Genomic DNA, 21,952 nt, shown 5'->3' with positions numbered 1-21,952 from the left:
TCAGTAAAAATAAAAATAATAACAAATCCTGGATTATACCTTAGGCTAGTTATTTATAATCCTTAGACCATAATTTCCTTATTAATTTGTAAAATGAGGGGGCTGAATTACATCAGCAATTTTCAAAGCTTGTTTTTCTTAAGTGGCAAATTCCAAATGATATCTTACCCAGAATACCAAACAAAAAGTCTCTGTGTTGCCTCCTAAGACAATTCTACAGAGCCCTGACCTACCAGGAACATAATTTGCGCCTTCTTAGATTATTCTAGGTCTAGATTATTTCCAGAGTATCTCCTAACTCCAAAAAGACCTATGACCTTTGTATCTTGAAAGGATATAAATAGTATAAATAATTAAGTTCCAGAATCCCGTAGGAAAGAAACTTGACATTTGAGGCAAAATGCTAGGCATGAACACGTCAGACAGTTTGAAATAACATTTTCTATAAATATTTCAATAAACATTTTCCATAAATAAATATTCTATAAATATAAGGGATAAAGTAAAAGGGTAAAAGGCACATGAAAAAAGTGAAATGTACTATGTAAACACAAGGAGTTATCATGATAAGGAATGTAGTTTCTGCCAAAGATAAGTTTCTAATCAAATTAGGGACAAGTAACATGCCTACCAGGAACCTAGAAGATCTAGTTGGCCTCAGGGGTGAATAGCTTTACTTGGTCAAGCACTGTTTTCAAACTCTGAAAGGGAGGACTACTCCAAAGCGGGAAGACTATGTGAAGCCATGGAAAAAAAAACAATTTTAGGTGAAGATCACCACCATAAGTAAAGAACAACCAATCAACAGTTATCAGTCTTTGTAGTTTTCTAAGCTTGTAGTATAGGTAATTTTAAATTACTTTCTCTCTTTTAGGTTTCATTGTATTGTTATTTCCTCCTCTGTGTGACTGTTATCTATCTCATTCAAACTACCACAGAGGAAAGAACATCCATTTTTTTTTTTAAAGATTTATCTATCTATTCGAGAGAGCGAGAATGAGAGAGAGAGAGCACATGAGGGCGGGGAGGGTCAGAGGGAGAAGCAAGCTCCTCGCCGAGCAGGGAGCCCGATGCAGGACTCGATCCCGGGACTCCAGGACCACGACCCGAGCCGAAGGCAGTCGCCCAGCCAACTGAGCCACCCAGGCGCCCCAGAACATCCATTTTGAAGAACACTGAGGTCTAGTACCAGCTCTGACATTTATTAATATGTAACTACTCTGGTGCTCAGCTTCCTTAACTATAAAATGATGGTAACTTACTTTTGAGTTCTTTTTTATTTTATTTTATATGTATGTATGTTACTTTACATACATATAATTTAAATATATTTTTTACATACATCTATTTTTTTTACATACATCTATTTTAAATATAAAACTCTATAAATACAATAACCTGGCTGCAAGAGAAAGCTTTTAACCAGCTGTTTTCCCTCTAACAATAATTCTCTGAGTTTCATTTTTTTCTTTTTTTAAGATTTAAGATTAAGATTTTTAAGATCTATTTATTTATTTCAGAGAGAGAGAAAGAGCGCATGTGCACCCATAAGTGAGGGGAGGGGCAGGGAGAGAGGGACTCTCGAGCAGACGCCCCACTGAGCCTGAAGCCTGATGAGATGTGGGGCTCGATCCCACAACCCTGAGATCATGACCTGAGCTGAAATCAGGAGTTGGATGCTTAACCAACTGAACCACCTAGGTGCCCCTCTCTGAGGTTCATTTTGATCATATCACTCATCAAAAATCCTATAATTACTTTAAATAGGCTCTGAAGTGAAAGAAAATGATATTCAACCAATTAATTCCCCATAACCTACTATATACATACTCTTCTATTATACTTAAATTCATAGCCACCCACACATCAAAGCCTAGGGCTAAAGAAAGAATTAATGCCATCGAGTGGCTAAAATGTGCCACACAATGAAAGGGATTTTACATACACTACCTCAGTTTTTCTAACAGTCCTACAAAGATTACAGCTGACCCTTGAACAACGCAAGGGTTAAAGGCACCAACCCTTGTACAGTCAAAAATCTGAGTATAATTTCTGACTCCCCAGTACTTTACTACTACTCTACTGTTGAGTGGAAACCTCGTAACATAAATAGTAAACTTATATGTATTTTGTATGTTATATGTATTATGTACTATATTCTTACAATAAAGTAAGCTACAGAAAACATATTAAGAAAATCTTAAGAGAAAATACATCTATAGTACTTTACTGTACAATATCCACATATTAAGTGGACCCACACAATTCAAACCTATGTTGTTCAAGGGCTAACTGCATATTTTAACCCCATTTTAGAGATGGTGAAACAAATGCCCAGTAGTAAGGTTATATAACTTGTCTACTATCAAAAGCTAGTCAGTACTAGATGGACAATGAACCCAATTTGCCTGGCTTCAAAACCAATGTTACAGCAAATCTAATACATTAAAAATGAATGGAAACTGAAAGAAACATCTTATGGTCATAAATATTTATATGTATTCACACAGTTTAGAAAGAAGCCACAAACGTAACAAGATATGAAAACTGTATCTATCCTATACTAACAACCCCAACTGTTAATTTCTCTCTCTAGCGGGCTTGACTGAATTATACTGGTCTAACTATTTAAACAGCTAATTTATAGCACATAACAATGCTGGTTCTTCTACCCTGAAAGAGAAAGTATCAGAATTGAAAAAAAATCTTAGAAGTGTGACTTTTTTCTCATACAAGAATTCCTTTAAAATCTCTTTTATAAGTTGCTCATTCAACTTTATTGAGAGAGAACTTACTATTTTCTATAGCAGCTCATTTCATTTTTTAACAATTATCTTTTGTACTGAAATAAAATCTGCCATCCATGACTTTTGCTTTGTCCTCAACAGCCACAAAGTATACAGTCAATCCAAGGATGGAACATGCACAACAGCTTGCCACTTGCCACTTCCCCAGGAATTTGGCAAACATTGCTACTTGATCGGTGTAATCTCTGAAAACCAAGACCCATCCAGTAAACCTTAACAATGAGCTCCAGGAAGTTACTACCAATCAATTAGAATAAACACACACAAATTAAAATCTCATTGCTATCCCTACCCTACTTTTTCCCTACATGTTCCTCTTTTTAACTTTAAAGACAGCTATCAAATCTTCGTTAAATTTCTTCTTTAATAGGCTTTTAAAAAATCCCATTTTTCTTCAATTGTCTGATATGTAACAGGATTTTCATCATCTCACCATTCCTGCAATTATTCACTGGATAAGCTCTTATAATGTTTATCTAAGGTATGATCTGATTCAACTCAAAGTTTTTGACTTCTCTTTGGCAAACCTTTCTCCTCCTACCCTTGGGATACTGCTTAAGATTTGGTTGTTAGATCTTTGTTTTCTTTCTTTACAAACTCTTTTCCACTATGTGTTAGTTAAGTCTTTTTATCAGCTTCTAAAGTACATGGTACTTACTTCTATCAGATCATTTACCATAGATAAATCAAAAGACGTCAACTTCCCTATTAAAAGCCCTTCAACTGTCTCCCAATTCTTAACTTACAAAGATCCTAGTGATTCGGCACTACCTACATCTACTTTACCTTGATCTTCTGTCTTACAATTTTTATTCTTCAAACATATCAGGTTCTCTCCTACCTCAGGGGTTGTATATTTTGTCTCCTCTTGCTGGGAATACTCTCTCTGGGTCTTTACAAGTCTGACAACTTTTCTCCCATCAGGTCTCAGGTCAAACGTAGTTTCCTCAAGATACTCCCTAAATTACTTTATCTAAAGTGGCCCCCACCCCCTTATACCACCCTATTTACTTCCTTCACTGTACTTGTAGTTTTTTTTTTTAACTTGGTTACTATTTATTTTCCCTCATTAGAATATAAGGTCCCTAAGTATATGGACTTTGGAGTTTTGATCAATTGTTACTAGGGTCTAGAATGGTGCTTGGCACAGAACAGAAAATCAGTGCCTAAGAGTTCTGTTACAGCAATGAGCATATATTATCTTTGTAAATCGAGAACCTAGTAAAAAGCCTGGTACATATATAAGACATTCAACAAATATTTGTGAAATGAATGGATTGATCTTACCCACTTGGATGGCATTCACTGTGACCTCTTGTCAGATGATCTCCAAATCTGCTTATCCAGCCCTGACTTCTAGTTCCACATCTTTATTTAATTGCTAAGTAACTAGGTATAGAACCCATCCCCTTCCAATAGTTTTTTTCTAATCACTGTGGCACTGTTTTCTTTGCAAATTATAGACAAATTCCTTCTCTTGTACTCAAATCCAACTAGTTACGTATTAATACTGTTTTTTCCTTTATTTCCTGCATATATCTTTTTCTAATCCTACTGCCAAATTTTACTTCAAGCTCTCCTGATATTACAGTTGTAGCACTGGAGTGGCTGCCTGCCAATATGCACACCTCTAGTTCCTCCTCTCTCAAATTCGTTCTTCATACAAATTCCAAGATTAACTTTTCCATTATGTCTCTTCTATCCCATCTCCCATACCAACAAGTATAAACACCTTAGCCCAGCATTCTAAGACCTCAACATCATTTTAAACTGAAATTATCAAAATAAAGGTATATTTGGGAAACGAGGTGGCAGACTCTTAGTTTCAGATGTAATGGTAAAAAATTCTGTAACTAATCAGGTATGGACTGAAGACCATTGAAGTATAAGTTCCCTGAGGAATCCTGAAAGACCTTATTTTTTGTTCATTGTTAATCTACTACCTGGAAGTGCCGGGAATATAGTAGATACCAATGAATATTTGTTGATTAAATGAATGAATAATTTCGTAAAGTTTTTTTTTAAATTTTATTTATTTATTTGACAGAGAAAGACACGAGAGAGGAAACACAAGCAGGGGGAATGGGAGAGGGAGAAGCAGGCTTCCCACTGGGCAGGGAGCCCGATGCGGGGTTCGATCCTGGGATCATGACCTGAGCCAAAGACAGAGGCTTAACAACTGAGCCACCCAAGCACCCCCTAATTTCATAATAATTTTTAATGAATAAATGAATGATCCTAAATGAGAGAATGAATGCCAAGATGAAGGTAGTGTTCTTTGAAAATCAGTCTGGTATTAAGACATGTGGGGATTAGTTAGTAAATTATCTTATTAAAAAAAAAGCCAACATTAATCAAGTTCTTACCACTTGTCTGATTTTTTTTTTATACACCTCACTGAAGTTGGTGGTATTAAAGCTAAGAAAATAGATATACATAAAGGTGAAGAATTTTGCTCAAGTATATACAACAGTTTTTGAACCAAGAAAAGCAGTGATGAGGGCCTGATTAGGATGCTGGCTATGAGGAAAGAAAAAAATAAATTGGAAAAGTATTTTTAAAGTAGAGGTTACTAAAGCAGTAATCACTACCTCACATCATCATTAAACACTATAAATCTGCTTCCACTAATATATGTAATTTAAAAATGACAAATGTATCATCAACCTAAATACTAAATGATAAAAAGCTTGATATCTTTCTTATATTTTAGGCAAAATTGGGGTTAAGTTCTAATATTTTCTTCCCACACTCCAGTAGGTGGATTAGAATCTAAATAATAAAGTTAGCACCATGGACTTGAATCTACTATGGACCAAGTTTACTTCTACTGGATTCTAAGGCTACATATTGCATTCTAGCCATTCACATCATTCATAAAAGCCACTGAAACACGTGGAAGGCTGGGTAAGTGAGCACCTTAGTGCATTTCAAATCCAGCTTTGATACTATAACCTATAAATGGTGGTGAGTCAGAAGACTCACCTTAGTTGTTAGGGAGTGCATTACTAAAATAAATATATTTCAGTATTAGCTCTCACTTGGTTGTCTTTTAGGTTAATACAAATTAGACATTTTCAAATCACTGCACTAGCAAAAGCTACTGCAGCGCTCTGATGTTCACCTCTGTCTTAAGGAAGACTTATATAACTCACCAGATGAGGAATGTCAAAAATACCTAGGTTCTTTTATTGTGTTAAAAATAAAACTTCTCAAGGTCTTCTAAAACAGAAAGTTTACATTCAAAATGAATGATAAATATAATGAAAATTCAAGTAAACTGTTTTCATCTTACCCTGTCCAGTTCCAGTGTAAACTTCTGGTCCCATGACTGATTAGAAATGGGTTTCCAGCTCGTTTGACCAACCACAGTATTATCTAGCTTCAAAACTGCACAGACATCATCTGTAATTACAATTTATAAACTTGCTTAAATATTTTAAAACCTTTAAAACAGAAGTACCACCATTTAATAGCAACAAAAGTCTTATGATCCTCTGAAAGTAAGGTTTCTTTTTCCCTTTTCTTTTCTTTGGCGGGGAGGGTGGGGAGGGGTAGAGGGAGGGGGAGAGAGAATCTTAAGCAGGCTCCACGCCTAGTGCAGAGCCTGAGGTGGGGCTCCATCTCACAACCCTCTCATATCATGACCTGAGGGGAAACCAAGTGTGGGAGGCTTAAGCGACTAAGCCACCCAGGTGCCCCGAATGTAAGGTCTTTCTTAATCCTGAAGCTTTTGAATCTTAAATGGCTACTTTTATACGTACATACATTCCCACTAGATGCTCCCAGCTTATCCTTTGTGTTTGAGAAAAACACAAAGATTAAATGCTATTTTGTATGTGTGTTTGTTTGTATATAAATAGCAATCATCCAGTTTTTCAGCCTCTACACTATTTATAGAGCTTGTTACCTCAGGCAATTTTTATTTTCACACTTTTCCTAAAATCTCTCTATATAGGAAAGCATTGACATATTCACCTCTGTACTCTACAGTAGGTTGAATTATCACAGGCCTTCCCCCACCCCACTCCCACTTACACCTTTATATCATAGTTTATAATTACATTTTATAATGTCTCCAAAGTGCTTCATAAACTTGTTGCATAATACTCTTACCACCTCCACCCACTCCTCCATTTGTTTGCTCACTGAACCACTACTCTTAATAAACATGTTTGGTCCAGTAGTTATCAAAATTTCAAAGTTAGTATAGAAGTGTCACTATACCATTAAAAGAATCAAGATGTAACAAATCTAACAGCCTCTGAACACTTTCAGTTTGGCATAAAGAGTGATACTCAATATTTCATTCTTCCAAAAGAATTAATGCTATATGTCATTCAGTTTTCTATGATAATTTCAATAAATTTGGTTGCATTTGTTTTCCTGACATTACAGCTTTTAATGTTTTAAAATTAAATTATAGAAATCATAACTGTAAAGCTTTTTGTTCAACTTTGGCTCTTCCCATTGCTGTCCCCATTGCTAAGTCCTTTGTACAGACCCTATATGATTTTAAAAAAACTGGTTACTGAACTGGATAAGTCGTCGGTTTTTAGGAGATTTCGACTACTTCCACCTTTACTTTTACTTGTTCTGCTCATGAAAGACGATCTGGTTTCACTTGGACTCCAACCAGGTAGTGCAACCGATGTTGCTTTTGACCGTCCAGGGACTGTCTCTAGAATATCTTGACAGCCCATAAGACGAACTTCCAAAGTACCTGTTAGCATAAACAAATATCAAATAAGAACATAAATTTTTTTAAAGATTTTATTTATTCATTTGAAAGAGAGAGAGAGAGCACAAACAGGGGGAGGGGCAGAGGGAGAAGCAGACATCCCGCTGAGCAGGTAGCCCAATGTGGGCTGGATCCCAGGACCTTGAGATCATGACTGATGCTGAAGGCAGACACTTAACCGACTGAGCCACCCAGGCACCCTAGAACATCAATTCCCAATATAGAACTTTATCTTTGTTATCCATTCAGAAACAGTGGGAAGAAAAAAAAAAGACATGCTAAAATAACAAAATCTCTTCTCCCAGAGGATCTGTGAGGTAACTAATCATCTTTCCTATTTCAATTAGAGAAACCTATTGAAAATTCTTAATTAATACAATTATAAGAAATTTTATGGAAAGAACAGCACCTCCCAAAAACTGTCTGCAGGGCATAAAACAAGTTACATAAACTTCTTGTATGTCTGAATACTCATTTATATCATTTATATAATTAAAGGGAAGAATTACAGAATTATGTCACTAGACCATGTGGAAGGGGAAACATAAAGCCAAATAATATGCCTATTAAAAATAAACATACAGAAATTAGAAACTAGGAAATCTGACTGTGAAAAACAGCTGTGTTTGGTAGTTATACAGTTAATATGGAAAAGGACTTTATAGGGTTTTTTGCATAAATAAACGGGGTTCTGTTCTATTTAAGATGTAAAATAGTATTAACTTTCCATTCTAATAGTTTAGTGAGTCAAATAATTATAGACTGTAATTATCTAAGCATAAAATAATGGCAGTTTCCTTAGGCAAATAAATACCAAAGGTGCTCAAATGACTGTGAAGCCAACTAGAGGTATGGCGTTGTCATCATTTGGGCTAGACTTAGTATATTAGAATTTAAATATGGTGCTACAGTATTAAAATTTTAGATACTGCACAGAGAATAACATTTTAGGAAGAGTATTTCCTGGTCCCATTAAACTTAAATAATTAAAGCTTCACTTTATTTAAAAATTTTAATTATTTAAAGCAACCAAAGGACTTTTAACAAAGTATAAAAGCATGGATTTATCCTCAAATTAAAAAGAAAATTAAACAAAATATATGAAAAAAAAGTGCTAAAGACACTGGATGTCAGGCAATGAAGAACACTGATACTCAAGAGATGGGAAACGAATGAAATGAAACTTAAGACCGCTCGAGTTTACTGCCTTGAATCTATCTAGTATATATATATATATATATACAGTATATATAGTGCAGGGAGGGGGAACTCAGGTGCAGCCAAGAGGACTACCTGAGTTAAGGAGCTAGAACTGAGAGTACTGACACAGAACTGACCAAGGTGGCTAGAATTTAGAGGCAGAATAAAAGAAAACAGCACTCCAGCGGTAGAACTAAGATGTGGGGAGGGCTCCCCTGATCAAGTATTCCGTCTTGCCCCAGGAGTAGAGAATAATTACCCTTAGACTAAATGATGCTCTGGTCTGCATAACAAATCTTAAAAGCAATACTCAGATCAAACTATTTACAGGTAACATAACGGTGAGCTAGAACAAAGCTCAAGACTATTTACAGGAATACAAAAATATCCAGCACCTAAGAAGCTAAAACTCAATGTCTGGCATCTAATCACAGACTACCAGGCACATCTGTTTTCTACTGCTGGATTACCAATTACCACAAATATAGTGGCTTAAAACAACACCTATTTATTATATCACAATTCTGTAGGTCAGAGTCTACGTAGGTTGCCTGCACTGTCTGCTAGAAATCGCACAAGGCTGAAATCATCATGTCTGCCAGGCTGGGCTCTTGTCTGGAAGCTCTCAAGAATCTGCTTCCAAGCTTATTCAAGGTTGTTGGCAGAAGCCAGTTTCTAGTAGACATAGGATTGGGGTCCCTATTTCCTTGCTAGCTGATGGCCAGGGGTTGTTTTCATGTTCTAAAGGCCACCTGAATTCCTCACTACATGGCTGGCCCTCTCTATCTTCAAGCCAGCAATGGCACACAGTATCTTTTTCATGATTCAGCTATTTCTTCCCCATCTGCCACTGGCCAGAGAAAATTCTCTACTTTTAGAGGACTCATGCGATCATATTGGGCCTACCTAGATCATTCCCCTTTACATTAATTCAAAGCCAACTGATTAGTAACCTTAATCACATAGGCAAAGTCCCCTGTGCCATATAACATAATATTATCACTGGAGTGATATCTTATTGTATTCACGGGAGAGGGGTTCCAAGGATCATTCTTTTTTTTTTTTAAAGATTTTATTTTATTTATTTGACAGAAAGAGACAGCAAAAGAGGGAACACAAGCAGGGGGAGTGGAAGAGGGAGAAGCAGGCCTCCCACCGAGCAGGGAGCATGATGCGGGGCTCGATCCCAGGACCCCGGGACCACGAACCAAGCTGAAGGCAGACGCCTAACAACTAAGCCACCCAGGCGCCCCTCCAAGGATCATTCTTAAAATTCTGCCTGTCCTACCAGGCAAGCAGATAAACAGAAAAATAAGACCCATAGTAAGAACAAATAAATACAATAAAAATCAATCCAAAACTAACATAAACGTTAGGATTAGCAGATAAACACATTCACACAATTATAATTACATTCCATCTGTTCAAAAAGTTGAATAGAGACATGGAATAAAAAAGATGCAAAACAAAATTTTAGAGATAAAAACTGCCATGAGATTTAAGGAAAAATACACTCAGATGGGATTGGTGGCAGATTATATATTGCAAAGAAAAGGCCAGTGAACTTGAAGCTATAGCAATGATATAGAAATGATCAAAATTAAGAGACAGAAAGACTTGAGGGGGAAAAAAAGTGCATATATAAACTGTGAGTTTAACTTTAAGTGGCCCCAATATATGTGCAATTAAGTCCCTGATGAAGAGCAGAGAGAATGGGAACAGAAATATATTTGAAAAAATAATGGCTGAAAATTTTCCACATTTGATGAAAACTATAAACCTAGGAAGTATCCAAGAATTTCAAAGAACACCAAGCAAAAGAAAAATAAGTAAATCACATGAAGCATACATAATCTAATTTCTCAAAACAAATAATAAAAAGAAAATATTAAAAGCAGCCAGAGAAAAAGACACATTACAAAGATTAGGATGGCAGTGGATTTCTCACTAGAAACAATGAAAGCAAGACAGAGAAGCAACAACTTTAAAGTACTGAGGAAATGAACAAGCAAATAAACTGTGAACTTAGAATTCCAGACTCACTGAAAATATCTTTCAAAAATGAAGACTTTTCAGATATATAAATGAGTCAAGAATCCATTATCAGTAACTACCATATGATCCAGCCATATCACTCCTACGTATTTACCCAACTGAAATCTACATTTATACAAAAATTGCACAAGGATGTTATTAATAGCTATATTTGAAAAAATACAAATTGGAAACAACTCAAATATCACGGGTGAATGGATAAACAAATTATGGACTATCCACACAACTAAATACTACCAATAGTAGAGAGGAATTATTGATACATGCAACATAGATGAATAAATATCAAAGTAATTATTCAGAGTGAAAAAGGCCAGAAATCCCTCTCCCAAAATAAAACAGTATATACTGTATGATTCCATTTATATAAAATTCTACAAAATACAAACTAATAGCAAGTGACAGAAACAGGTCAGTGATTGCCTGGAGACAGAGGTGGGTAGGAAGAACACGAGAAGAGCAGAAAAGAGGGATTACACAGAGGCACACAAGGACACTTTTAGGAATGACGAATATATTCATTATCTTGATTGTTGTGATGGTTACACAACTGTAAATTTATGACAAAAACCTTGAAGTTATACTCTTCAAGTAAAACTGGAGGTTGATGATGGCGGCACAACTATATACATTTCCTAAAAATCCCAAAACTGTATACTTAAAGTGGGTGAATCCTATGGTATATAAATAATGTCTCAATAAAGTTACTAAAGATGGAGGGGGAAGCTTCAATTTCATGTTTGGTTAGGCTTTGGAAATCTCTAATTGTAAATGTTAAGACAGATTAAATATAAATGACAGCATTTTAATTTTAGTTCAAAAGAAACAACTTATTTTGTTTGTGTGTTTTATTTGCATTTTTGTTGTTAAACTGGCAAATTTAGCTCATTTTCATTGTAAATGCTTAGCTGTAAAAGTCATCCTGGGGAAACTGAAAACATCTGGTCACTACTTCAAACCCTGGTTGCTTATTAAATATTTTAGTAATTTCAATATATTAGGAGATGACAATGCTCAGCACCTGCTTTCACTTAGGAAAAAGAAATCTGAAGGGATTTAAGCTCTTTATTAAGCATCTAGAAGTTTCTTTTATGAAGTGACACAGTTGCTACTGCAAATAACCATATTAGAAATAGCTTAAAATTAATTTTTTACTTTTATAACCCACAATATGAAATTTTTAAAACAAGCAATCCAAGAAGTAAATGTTTGTATTCATAAGCAGCAGCTATGAATTTCATTAGAACAAGTAAATGCTTTTTAATTTTTTTTAACGTTCTGGAAAAACTATTTTATATCCATTTTACTAATTCAGTATTTCATCTTGGTACAACTGAGTAACATTTTTTTTTTAAATTCTGAGGAAATCTTTTTTCCTAAAAACTAGCAAATGTCTCAAAATATGGACCAAAAAATTCAATACCTTAGATCAAAATAGCACTAAATTTGCAAATTTCAATTTATAACCATACAACCACAAAAGAATCAGAGTGTAAATGAGACAAACGACAATTAATAGCATGCAGTGAGAAACTCAGGAGGATAAATGTTCCTACTACGTGTCCATGATAATTCTTCATTGTGTCTAATCCTTTATTAAGGTCAATACTGTTTCTCTTCCTAGTTACTCCATATTTAGTTTAAGGTTCAGCAGGAATTAATTAATTAATTATAAGTTTCAGTAGGAATTTAAAGTAATTTTTGAAAAACCAAAATGTCTTAAGAATTGTAAGATACTTCTTTTTACACTGGCGATTTACATCACTTTGAGTAAGGTTCAGTAAGGCAGTAAGAATAGGAAAAGAGAATAGAAGAGGTTAAAGAATTGGGGAGAGGAGCCAACAAGAATAGAAAAGGAAAAACAAATTCCAGCCATATCAGATGGTTTTTCTAAAATGTGGTTTTATTACTCTTCTAGAAATATTGTTGATTTTTAAATATTTGACAACCATATTTTATCAATGAATCATTCAGAAACTCTCAAATATTATTAATGTGTTCAGCACTGAGCCATACAATGGCAAAACTTAAGTAGTAAGTACAGTTCCTTCCTTATCATCAAATAAACTTTACCAAGTATCTCCTGAATCTATAAAGTGTCCTGTGCTAGGCGCTAGGATTACATGTAGGTAGATGACAAGCTCTTTGTTTTTCACAGGTCTATATTGCAGTTCTGATTTTAAAAAATAGAATAGAATAAGAAGATGGATAATAAGGCAAGGATATTAAACGGAATGTGCATAAACCAGTTTAATTGTGATGGAAGATTCATGGCAGGAGTTATAGAAGATGTGACTGGAAAGATAAACACTTCAATAAATATATAAAACATATTAAATAAAATGGAAGATTTTGACCAACGGTTCCCAAGCTTTCTTGTTTCACGGTACCCTAGTGTCTCAATTTTTTCACTGTGCCCCTAGTCTAAAAGATATACCTAATAGTTCTGTTTCAAAGGACATTGCAACAAATTAGTAACTATTTACAAAAATAATACACATAACTTGAAAGAAAAAGTAATCTTATTTCATATGTAAATAACCATGGAAACTTCCTAATGGGATGTTTGTACCTACTGAGCATACATAGTACAGCTTCTCAAACTCTGGAACTGGATTGGAAACTGCCACCTTCTTTTCTATTCCACACTGATTTTTCACATGGTATTTTATTATCACAGCAATGCAGGCAAACCCAGCTTCGTTAACGTATGACATTACTGAAAGGAATATACCTCTATCTCATGCTGAAACTCTAACTACCTTGAGCTAGTAGTTTGAACGGTGACCCTAAGAAGTGAAATAACACTGTGTTTCCCTCAAAAAGTTAAAATATCTTGTTGTATCCCATGAATTCATTCTGGCATCCCAGGATGCCTCAGATTTAGAAACTCAATTTGGTAACTGCAGGTTTAGACTGATCCTAATAGTGGCAACAACATAGTTTAATCATAAATTTGTCCTTCAAGTTTTAATATATTAGTCTGCCATAATATAAAACTGATCAGGGCGCCTGGGTGGCTCAGTCATTAAGCGTCTGCCTTTGGCTCAGGTCATGATCCCAGGGTCCTGGGATCAAGCCCTGCATCGGACTTCCTGCTCCATGGAGAGCCTGCTTCTCCCTCTCCCACACCCCTTGCTTGTGTTCCCTCTCTCACTGTGTTTCTCTCTGTCAAATAAATAAAATCTTTAAAAAATAAAAAAATAAAACTGATCAAAGATACCTAAAGCTACTAGAATGTGACAGTACGCTATGCAATTCTGAAAAACAGTTTCACATCTTCAAAATATTGAATGATATTATTAAGGAAAAGCCCTTGTTGACATTCACACTGATAACTTAAGGATTTCTAAGGCTGAGAGAAGTCAGTGTAACAAAAATATGTCGCATTCACATAGACATAAAGACCTCTGTAGCTGATGGTCGGAGAAAATAGTGGAGTCTAAAGGTAAAGGCAGTTTCTCCACAGAAACATGGGAAACAAACAAAACAAGCGAAAATTAGCAAAAACTGTGAGAATCAAGTGTATGAGAAATCTACAAAACAGTTAAAGGTTTACTGCAACCAAGCAAATGCTTAATAAAAACAAAGCAATGAGTACTCAATGGGAGAGCTCTGTGACATTATAACTTACCTTAGCCTCATCCTCCCCCTACCCAAATGGCTTGGTGATGGTCTTCAATATAGCAGTCTACAGAGAAAAACTCATCCTCAAGGAAGTATGGTTGCCTGCTTTGACCTAACTGAGGGCTCCCTGAAGGACTAACACAAAGGCATTTTTTGTTGGTTGGTTGGTTGGTTGGTTGGTTGGTTTTTTGCCTAACTAGGAAATCTCTCAGGGCAGAGAAATAGCTAAGTGGAGGGCATTTAACAGCAAATGAACCAGTCACTGCAGCCTGGTGCAAAAGATACCAACTGGGACAAACAATAAGAAATCCCTAAGAGTCCTGGAAGAGAACATAGGGAGTGAGATGTTTTGAGGAATAAGGGCTCTGTAATGCTTCCACTGGGAAATTAGAAGGCAAGGGAGAAACAGAAGACATCCTCAGAAAAGACCCAAGAAAGCCCTATGCTCTCATATCTGGCTGATCTACAAGTTCTGTGTGAGCAAAGGCAGAGTTGTAAAATGCCTGGGTAACCATTGAGGATTTGCCCCAGCACGCCAACACAGAGCCCAGCTGCAAAAGCAGGGCAGTTTTTTTTTTCCTCTTTTTACCTGCATGCATTGTAAGACATGTCTGTCAAAACACTAGCTGACCACTAATTTAATGGAGACTTCTGTGACCATACATGACAATGAATACAATCTTCACAAAATAGCTTATAAAAGCCCCTAAAGAACAAGAAATTCTAGAGAAGGGGAATATCTTTCAGAGTTATACATTATTAATACTCACAATATCCAGTTTTTAATAGAAGATGATGGTGCAAGCCAGAAAATAAAAAGTATGGCTGACTGACAAGAAAGGCAGAAATTAATAGAAACTGAGGAAGCCAAGATACGGGATTTACTAGACAAGGACTTTATATTAACTGTCTTACTTTTGCACTGGATTTATAAGACAAGAACTTTATATCAACTGTCAAAGACCTACCAAAAAAAAAAAAAAAACCAAACACACACAAAAAAAACCACAACCCAAAACAAACAAAAGAAAGGAGTATGGTGTTTTGGCAAATAGAGAGTATTAAGGAAGATAGAGTTAAAAAAGAATCAAATGAAATTCTAGAGCAGAAAAGTACAATACTGAAATTTAAAAAACTTACTAGAGAAGTTTAACAGATTTCAGCAGGCAGAAGAATTGGCAAATATGAAGAAATGTCAATTAAAAGCACCCAGTCATAGGAACAGAGAAGGAGAAAAAAAAAAAGCAAAGAAAAGTGAATAAAATTCTATGTTATTGAAGTGGCTGGGTAATGAGGGACATTGCATGAAGAGATATACTGATAAAAATTATACCTGACTTTTTATGACAGAAAAATAGAAGCCAGAAAAAATCACATTTTTAAAGAGCTGAAAGAAAAATAGATTTCTATATCCACTAATATTCTTAAAACATGAAGCTGAAAAATACAGGAAAAAGGTGAATGAATGGCACTCTAGCACATCTTCATTACAATAAATGCTAAAAGAAATTTTATAGGCCAAAGGGAAATAATAATAGAGAAAATCTCAAGTACAAGAAGAAATGAAGAACAGAAAGAATAAATGGGTCATTAAATACATAGGACAATGTTTGTTTTCTGAAAAAATAAACTCTAAAAAAATGAACGATATCCTTAAAGTTCTTAGCTCTCTAGGCTAAAACAATAATCAAGGATGATGATTTTTAAGGCATATGTAGAAGTAAAATATATTACAACAAGAATACAAAAGGGTAGAGTGGAAGGATTTGAAAATACTTCTTCATAACATTCTTAAACTGATTTGGACATAAGAGAGTACACTGTGATCACAGATTGTAGTAAGTTCAATATGCATACCTGATTCTCTAAAGAAAGCAACACACACACACACAGGCATAACTAAAAAGGCTGTTATGGGAGATGAAATGGAAAAATAGAAGGTTTGTTTCAGGAACAACTACAAAGGCAGGAAAAATGCTATTCAAACAAGACTGCAAAGACGTATCAAAAATAATATTATATTAAAAGGAAAGTTTATAAAGAGCACACGAAAACTTCTGGGGGTTATATCAAAAGTTACCAAACTGTACTCATCAAATGTGTGCAATTTCTGTATATAAAGCTATTTTAAAAAAGGGAGAATATGACAAACAACTTCAATCAGATTTTCAGGGTAGATAAAAAGAATCACCTATATAATGTACATAAAATATGTCACTTTAAATTAAAAACAAATAGGTTGAACACGAAAGGATGGAAAAAATTCTTGCTAGATTACATTGGGCATGAGAAGGATAATGTGGCTCTACTAATATTAGACAAAATAAACTGTATGTCAAAGAGTATTTTCAGAGATAAAATGGAATATTTATAATGATAAAAGAGTAATTGATCAATAAGATATGACAACACTAAAAGGGTATGCTCCTAATTAAAAACAAAACAAAATAGGAGGAGCAGCAAGATGGCAGAGGAGTAGGAGACCTAAATGTCCTCTGGTCCCAGGAATTCAGCTAGATAGGGATCAAACCATTCTGAACATTTAGGAACTCAACAGAACAAAGAAAAGAATAGCACCAACTCTCTGAACAGAAAAGTGACCACTTTCTGGAAGGTAGGATGTTCAGAGAAGTGAATCTGAGGCGATATTCGGGAAGATAGACGGTGGGGGAGGGGGCCTCCATCGCTGCTACCAGCAAGTGATAGAGCTGCGGAGAACAAAATCCTAACTTTTAAGAAGTCGGCTCCGCTGAGGGACATCGCTCCAGTGACTAGGCAGGGGGTGGAACCCTCGCTGGGACAGTGTGTTGTCAGGACCCTCGGGGTCACAGAAAGACCAGGGGTGCCTGAGTACAACAGAGCTCCCCAGTATCGGAGTGGGGAAGCTGGATGCAGAGACGAAGCCAAGGAGCGGACTCTCAGCTTGACGTTGCCATAAACCGTGATCCTTGGCACAGTCGGGCCACTGCTCCTCCAGCAGGGACCCAACAAGCGGCAGATCCGGGGACACTCCCCTCCCTCCCCGGGGAGGAGCGGCGCAGGAGCACACCGCAGGGATCTGCTGGGTTTGGAGATTACACATGGGGTTGGGTGCCAGAGATAGAAACGCTCGGTCACAGGCCAGGTGAGCACGGAGTGCGGCTGGAGACTGGGGAGACGGGAGTGACGGACTGCTTTCCTCTGGGGGCGCACCGAGGAGTGGGGACCCGAGTTCTCGGCTCCTCCAGGACGGAGACTGGGAGACGGCCATTTTCACTCTCGTCCTCCAAAGCTGTATGGAAAGCTTGCAAGGAACAAAAGCTCCCAAGTGCAAACCCAAGCAGATTACTTAGGCCGGACTGGCAAGGGCAGGGCAATCGGCAAAGACATTTGGGAAACACGGCAACAGGCCCCTCCCCCAGAAGATCAGCACGAACAGCCAGCCAAGACCAAGTTTACCGATCAATGAGAATGGCAGAACTCCAGCGCCAGGGGAATACAGCACATAGAATTCATGGCTTTTTTACCATGATTCATTAGTCTTTCAAAGTTAATTTTTTTTAACTTTTTTTTTTGAAAATTTTTTCCCTTTTTCAACCATCTTATCAATCCTTTTTTTAAAAAATCTTTTTTATTTTTCATTTTTAGAGTCATAGTCTATCCCTTCATAGTAGTTACCCTTATTTTTGGTATAAATTTGTATTTCTTTAAAATTGTGGGATACAGTTTCTTCTAATAGACCAAAATATACCCTAAATCTCTAGTATATGGCTTTGTTCTAGTCTCCTGCCTGATCACATTCTCTCCCTTTTTTTAAAATCCTCTTTTTTCTTTTTTCAACCAACTTATCAATTCCTTTTATAAAATCTTTTATAATTTTCATCTTTACAGTCATATTCCATCCCTTCATCGTATTTACCCTTATTTTTGTACATACATAAGTTTTTCTTTCATGAAAATTTTGGGAGGCACTTTTTTCTAACAGACCAAAATACACCCAAAATCTAGTGTGTGGCACTGATCTGTGCACCAGCCTGATCATATTTGATCATATTCTGTTTTTTGTCTGTTTTTAACTTTTCTGTTTCTTTTTTCTTTCTTTCCCTTTCTTTTCCCCTGGTTTCAGGTCTCTTCTGATTTGTTTAGTATAAATTTTTCTGGGGTCGTTGTTACCCTGTTAGCATTTTGTTCTCTCACTCATCTATTCTCCACTGCACAAAATGACAAGATGGAAAAAATCACCTCAAAAAAAAAAAGAACAAGAGGCAATACCAACTGCCAGGGACCTAATCAATATGGACATTAGTAAGATGTTGGAACTAGAGTTCAGAATGATGATTTTAAAGATACTAGCTCGGCTTGAGAAAAGCATGGAAGATATTAGAGAAACCTTTCTGGAGAAAAAAAAAACTAAAATCTAACCAAGTCGAAATCAAAAAAGGCTATTAATGAGGTGCAATCAAAAACGGAGGCTCTAACTGCTAGAATAAATGAGGCAGAAGAGAGAATTAGTGATATAGAAGACCAAATGATGGAAAATAAAGAAGCTGAGAAAAAGAGCTAAACAACTACTGGATCACGAGGGCAGAATACTAGAGATAGGTGATAGCATAAGATGAAACAATATTAAAATAACTGGGATCCCAAAAGAAGAAAGAGACAGAGGGGCAGAAGGTATATTGGAGCAAATTATAGCAGAGAACTTCCCTAATTTGGGGAAGTAAACAGGCATCAAAATCCAGGAGCCACAGAGAACCCCTCTCAAAATCAATAAAAATAGGTCAACACCCTGACATCTAATAGTAAAACTGATGAGTCTCAGAGACACAGAGAAAATCCTGAAAGCAGCTCGGGAGAAGAGATCTGTAACCTACAATGGTAGAAACATTAGATTGGCAACAGACCTATCCACAAAGACCTGGCAGGCCAGAAAAGACTGGCATGATATATTCAGAGCACTAAATGAGAAAAATATGCAGTCAAGAATACTATATCCAGCTAGGCTGTCACTGAAAATGGAAGGAGAGATAAAAAGCTTCCAGGACAAACAAAAACTAAAGGAATTTCCAAACACGAAACCAGCCCTACAAGAAATATTGAAATGGGTCTTCTAAGCAAAGAGAGCCTAAAAGTAACAGAAACCAGAAAGGAACAGAGACAATATAGGGTAACAGTCACCTTACAGGCAATACAGTGGCACTAAATTCATATCTTTCAATAGTTACCCTGAATGTAAATGGGCTAAATGCCCCAATCAAAAGACACAGGGAATCAGATTGGATTAAAAAGCAAGACCCATCGATATGCTGTCTGCAAGAGACTCATTTTAGACCCAAAGACACCTCCAGATTGAAAGTGAGGGGGTGGAAAACCATTTACCATGCTAATGGACACCAAAAGAAAGCTGGGGTGGCAATCCTTATATCAGACAAATTAGATTTTAAACCAAAGACTATAATAAGAGATGAGGAAGGACACTATATCCTACTTAAAGGGTCTATCCAACAAGAAGATCTAACAACTGTAAATATCTATGCCCCCAACACGGGAGCAGGCAATTATATAAGCCAATTAATAACAAAAGCAAAGAAACACATCAATAACAATACAGTAATAGTGGGGGACTTTAACACTGCTCTCACTGAAATGGACAGATCATCTAAGGAAAAGATCAACAAGGAAATAGACTTTAAATGACACACTGGACCAAATGGACTTCACAGATATATTCAGAACATTCCATCCCAAAACAACAGAATACACATTCTTCTCTAGTGACCATGGAACATTCTACAAAATAGATCACATCCTAGGTCACAAATCAGGTCTCCACCGGTACCAAAAGACGGATTGTTCCCTGCATATTTTCGGACCACAATGCTTTGAAACTAGAACTCAACCACAAGAGGAAAGTCGGAAGGAACTCAAATACATGGAGGCTAAAGAGCATCCTACTAAAGAATGAATGGGTTAACCAGGAAATTAAAGAAGAATTAAAAAATTCATGGAAACCAATGAAAATGAAAACACAACTGTTCAAAATGTTTGGGATGCAGCAATGGCAGTCCTAAGAGGAAAGTATATAGCAATACAAGCCTTTCTCAAGAAACAAGAAAGGTCTCAAATATACAACCTAACCCTATACCTAAAGGAGCTGGAGAAAGAACGGCAAATAAAGCCTAAACCCAGCAGAAGAGAAATAATAAAGATCAGAGCAGAGATCAATGAAATAGAAACCAAAAGAACAGTAGAACAAATGAATGAAACCAGGAGCTGGTTCTTTGAAAGAATCAACAAGACTGATAAATCCCTGGCCAGATTATTAAAAAGAAAAGAGAAATGACCCAAATCAACAAAATCATGAATGAAAGAGGAGAGATCACAACCAACACCAAAGAAATACAAACAATTATAAGAACATAGTATGAGAAACTGTATGCCAGCAAATTAGATAATCTGGAAGAAATGGATGCATTCCTAGAGATGTATAAACTACCAAAACTGAACCAGGAAGAAACAGAAAACTTGAACAGACCTATAACCACTAAGGAAATTGAAGCAGTCATCAAAAATCTCCCAATAAATAAAAGCCCAGGGCCAGATGGCTTCCCAGGGGAATTCTACCAAACATTTAAAGAAGAATTAATACCTATTCTTCTGAAACTGTTCCAAAAAACAGAAATGGAAGGAAGACTTCGAAACTCATTATATGAGGCCAGCATTACCTTGATCCTAAAACCAAAGACCCCATCAAAAAGAATTACAGACCGATATCCCTGATGAACATGGATGCAAAAATTCTCACCAAAATACTAGTCAATTGGATCCAACAGTACATTAAAAGGATTATTCACCACGACCAAGTGGGATTTATCCCTGTGCTGCAAGGTTGGTTCAACATCTGCAAATCAATCAATGTGATACAATACATTAATAAAAGAAAGAACAAGAACCATATGATCCTCTCAATAGATGCAGAAAAATCATTTGACAAAGTACAGCATCCTTTCTTGATCAAAACTCTTTAGAGTATAGGGACAGAGGGTACATACCTCAATATCACAAAAGCCATCTATTGAAAAACCCACAGTGAATATCATTCTCAATGGGGAAAAACTGAGAGCTTTCCTCCTAAGGTCAAGAACACAGCTGGGATGTCCACTATCACCACGGCTATTCAATATAGTACTAGAAGTTCTAGCGTCAGCAATCAGACGGCAAAAAGAAGTAAAAGGCATCCGAATCAGCTAAGAAGAAGTCAAACTCTCACTCTTTGCAGATGATATGATACTTTATGTAGAAAACCCAAAAGACTCCACCCCAAAACTGCTAGAACTCATACAGGAATTCAGTAAAGTGGCAGGATATAAAATCAATGCACAGAAATCAGTGGCATTCCTATACACCAACAAGACAGAAGAAAGAGAAATTAAGGAGTCAATCCCATTTATAATTGCACCCAAAACCATAAGATACCTAGGAATAAATCTAACCAAAGAGGCAAAGAATCTGTACTCAGAAAACTATAAAATACGAAAGAAAT

At 36.2% G+C, this 21,952-nt stretch overlaps 1 protein-coding gene across 1 annotated transcript in view; it reads right to left on the bottom strand.

Annotated features, from left to right (window-relative positions):
• Positions 1-21,952, bottom strand: part of PKN2 (protein kinase N2) — a 137,785-nt gene that overhangs the window by 37,176 nt on the left and 78,657 nt on the right. Inside the window, exons 7-8 of the mRNA XM_027608178.2 lie at positions 7,345-7,530; positions 6,103-6,212 (exon numbers count right to left, since the gene is read on the bottom strand). Coding sequence (XP_027463979.1) covers positions 6,103-6,212; positions 7,345-7,530 — 296 coding nt within the window. The remainder of the gene's footprint in view (positions 1-6,102; positions 6,213-7,344; positions 7,531-21,952) is intronic.

Source organism: Zalophus californianus, chromosome 4 (genome assembly GCF_009762305.2).
Source record: "Zalophus californianus isolate mZalCal1 chromosome 4, mZalCal1.pri.v2, whole genome shotgun sequence".
Lineage (NCBI taxonomy): Eukaryota > Metazoa > Chordata > Mammalia > Carnivora > Otariidae > Zalophus > Zalophus californianus.
The sequence above is the reverse complement of the archived record's forward strand: the minus strand, read 5'-3'. Positions and strand labels throughout refer to the sequence as shown.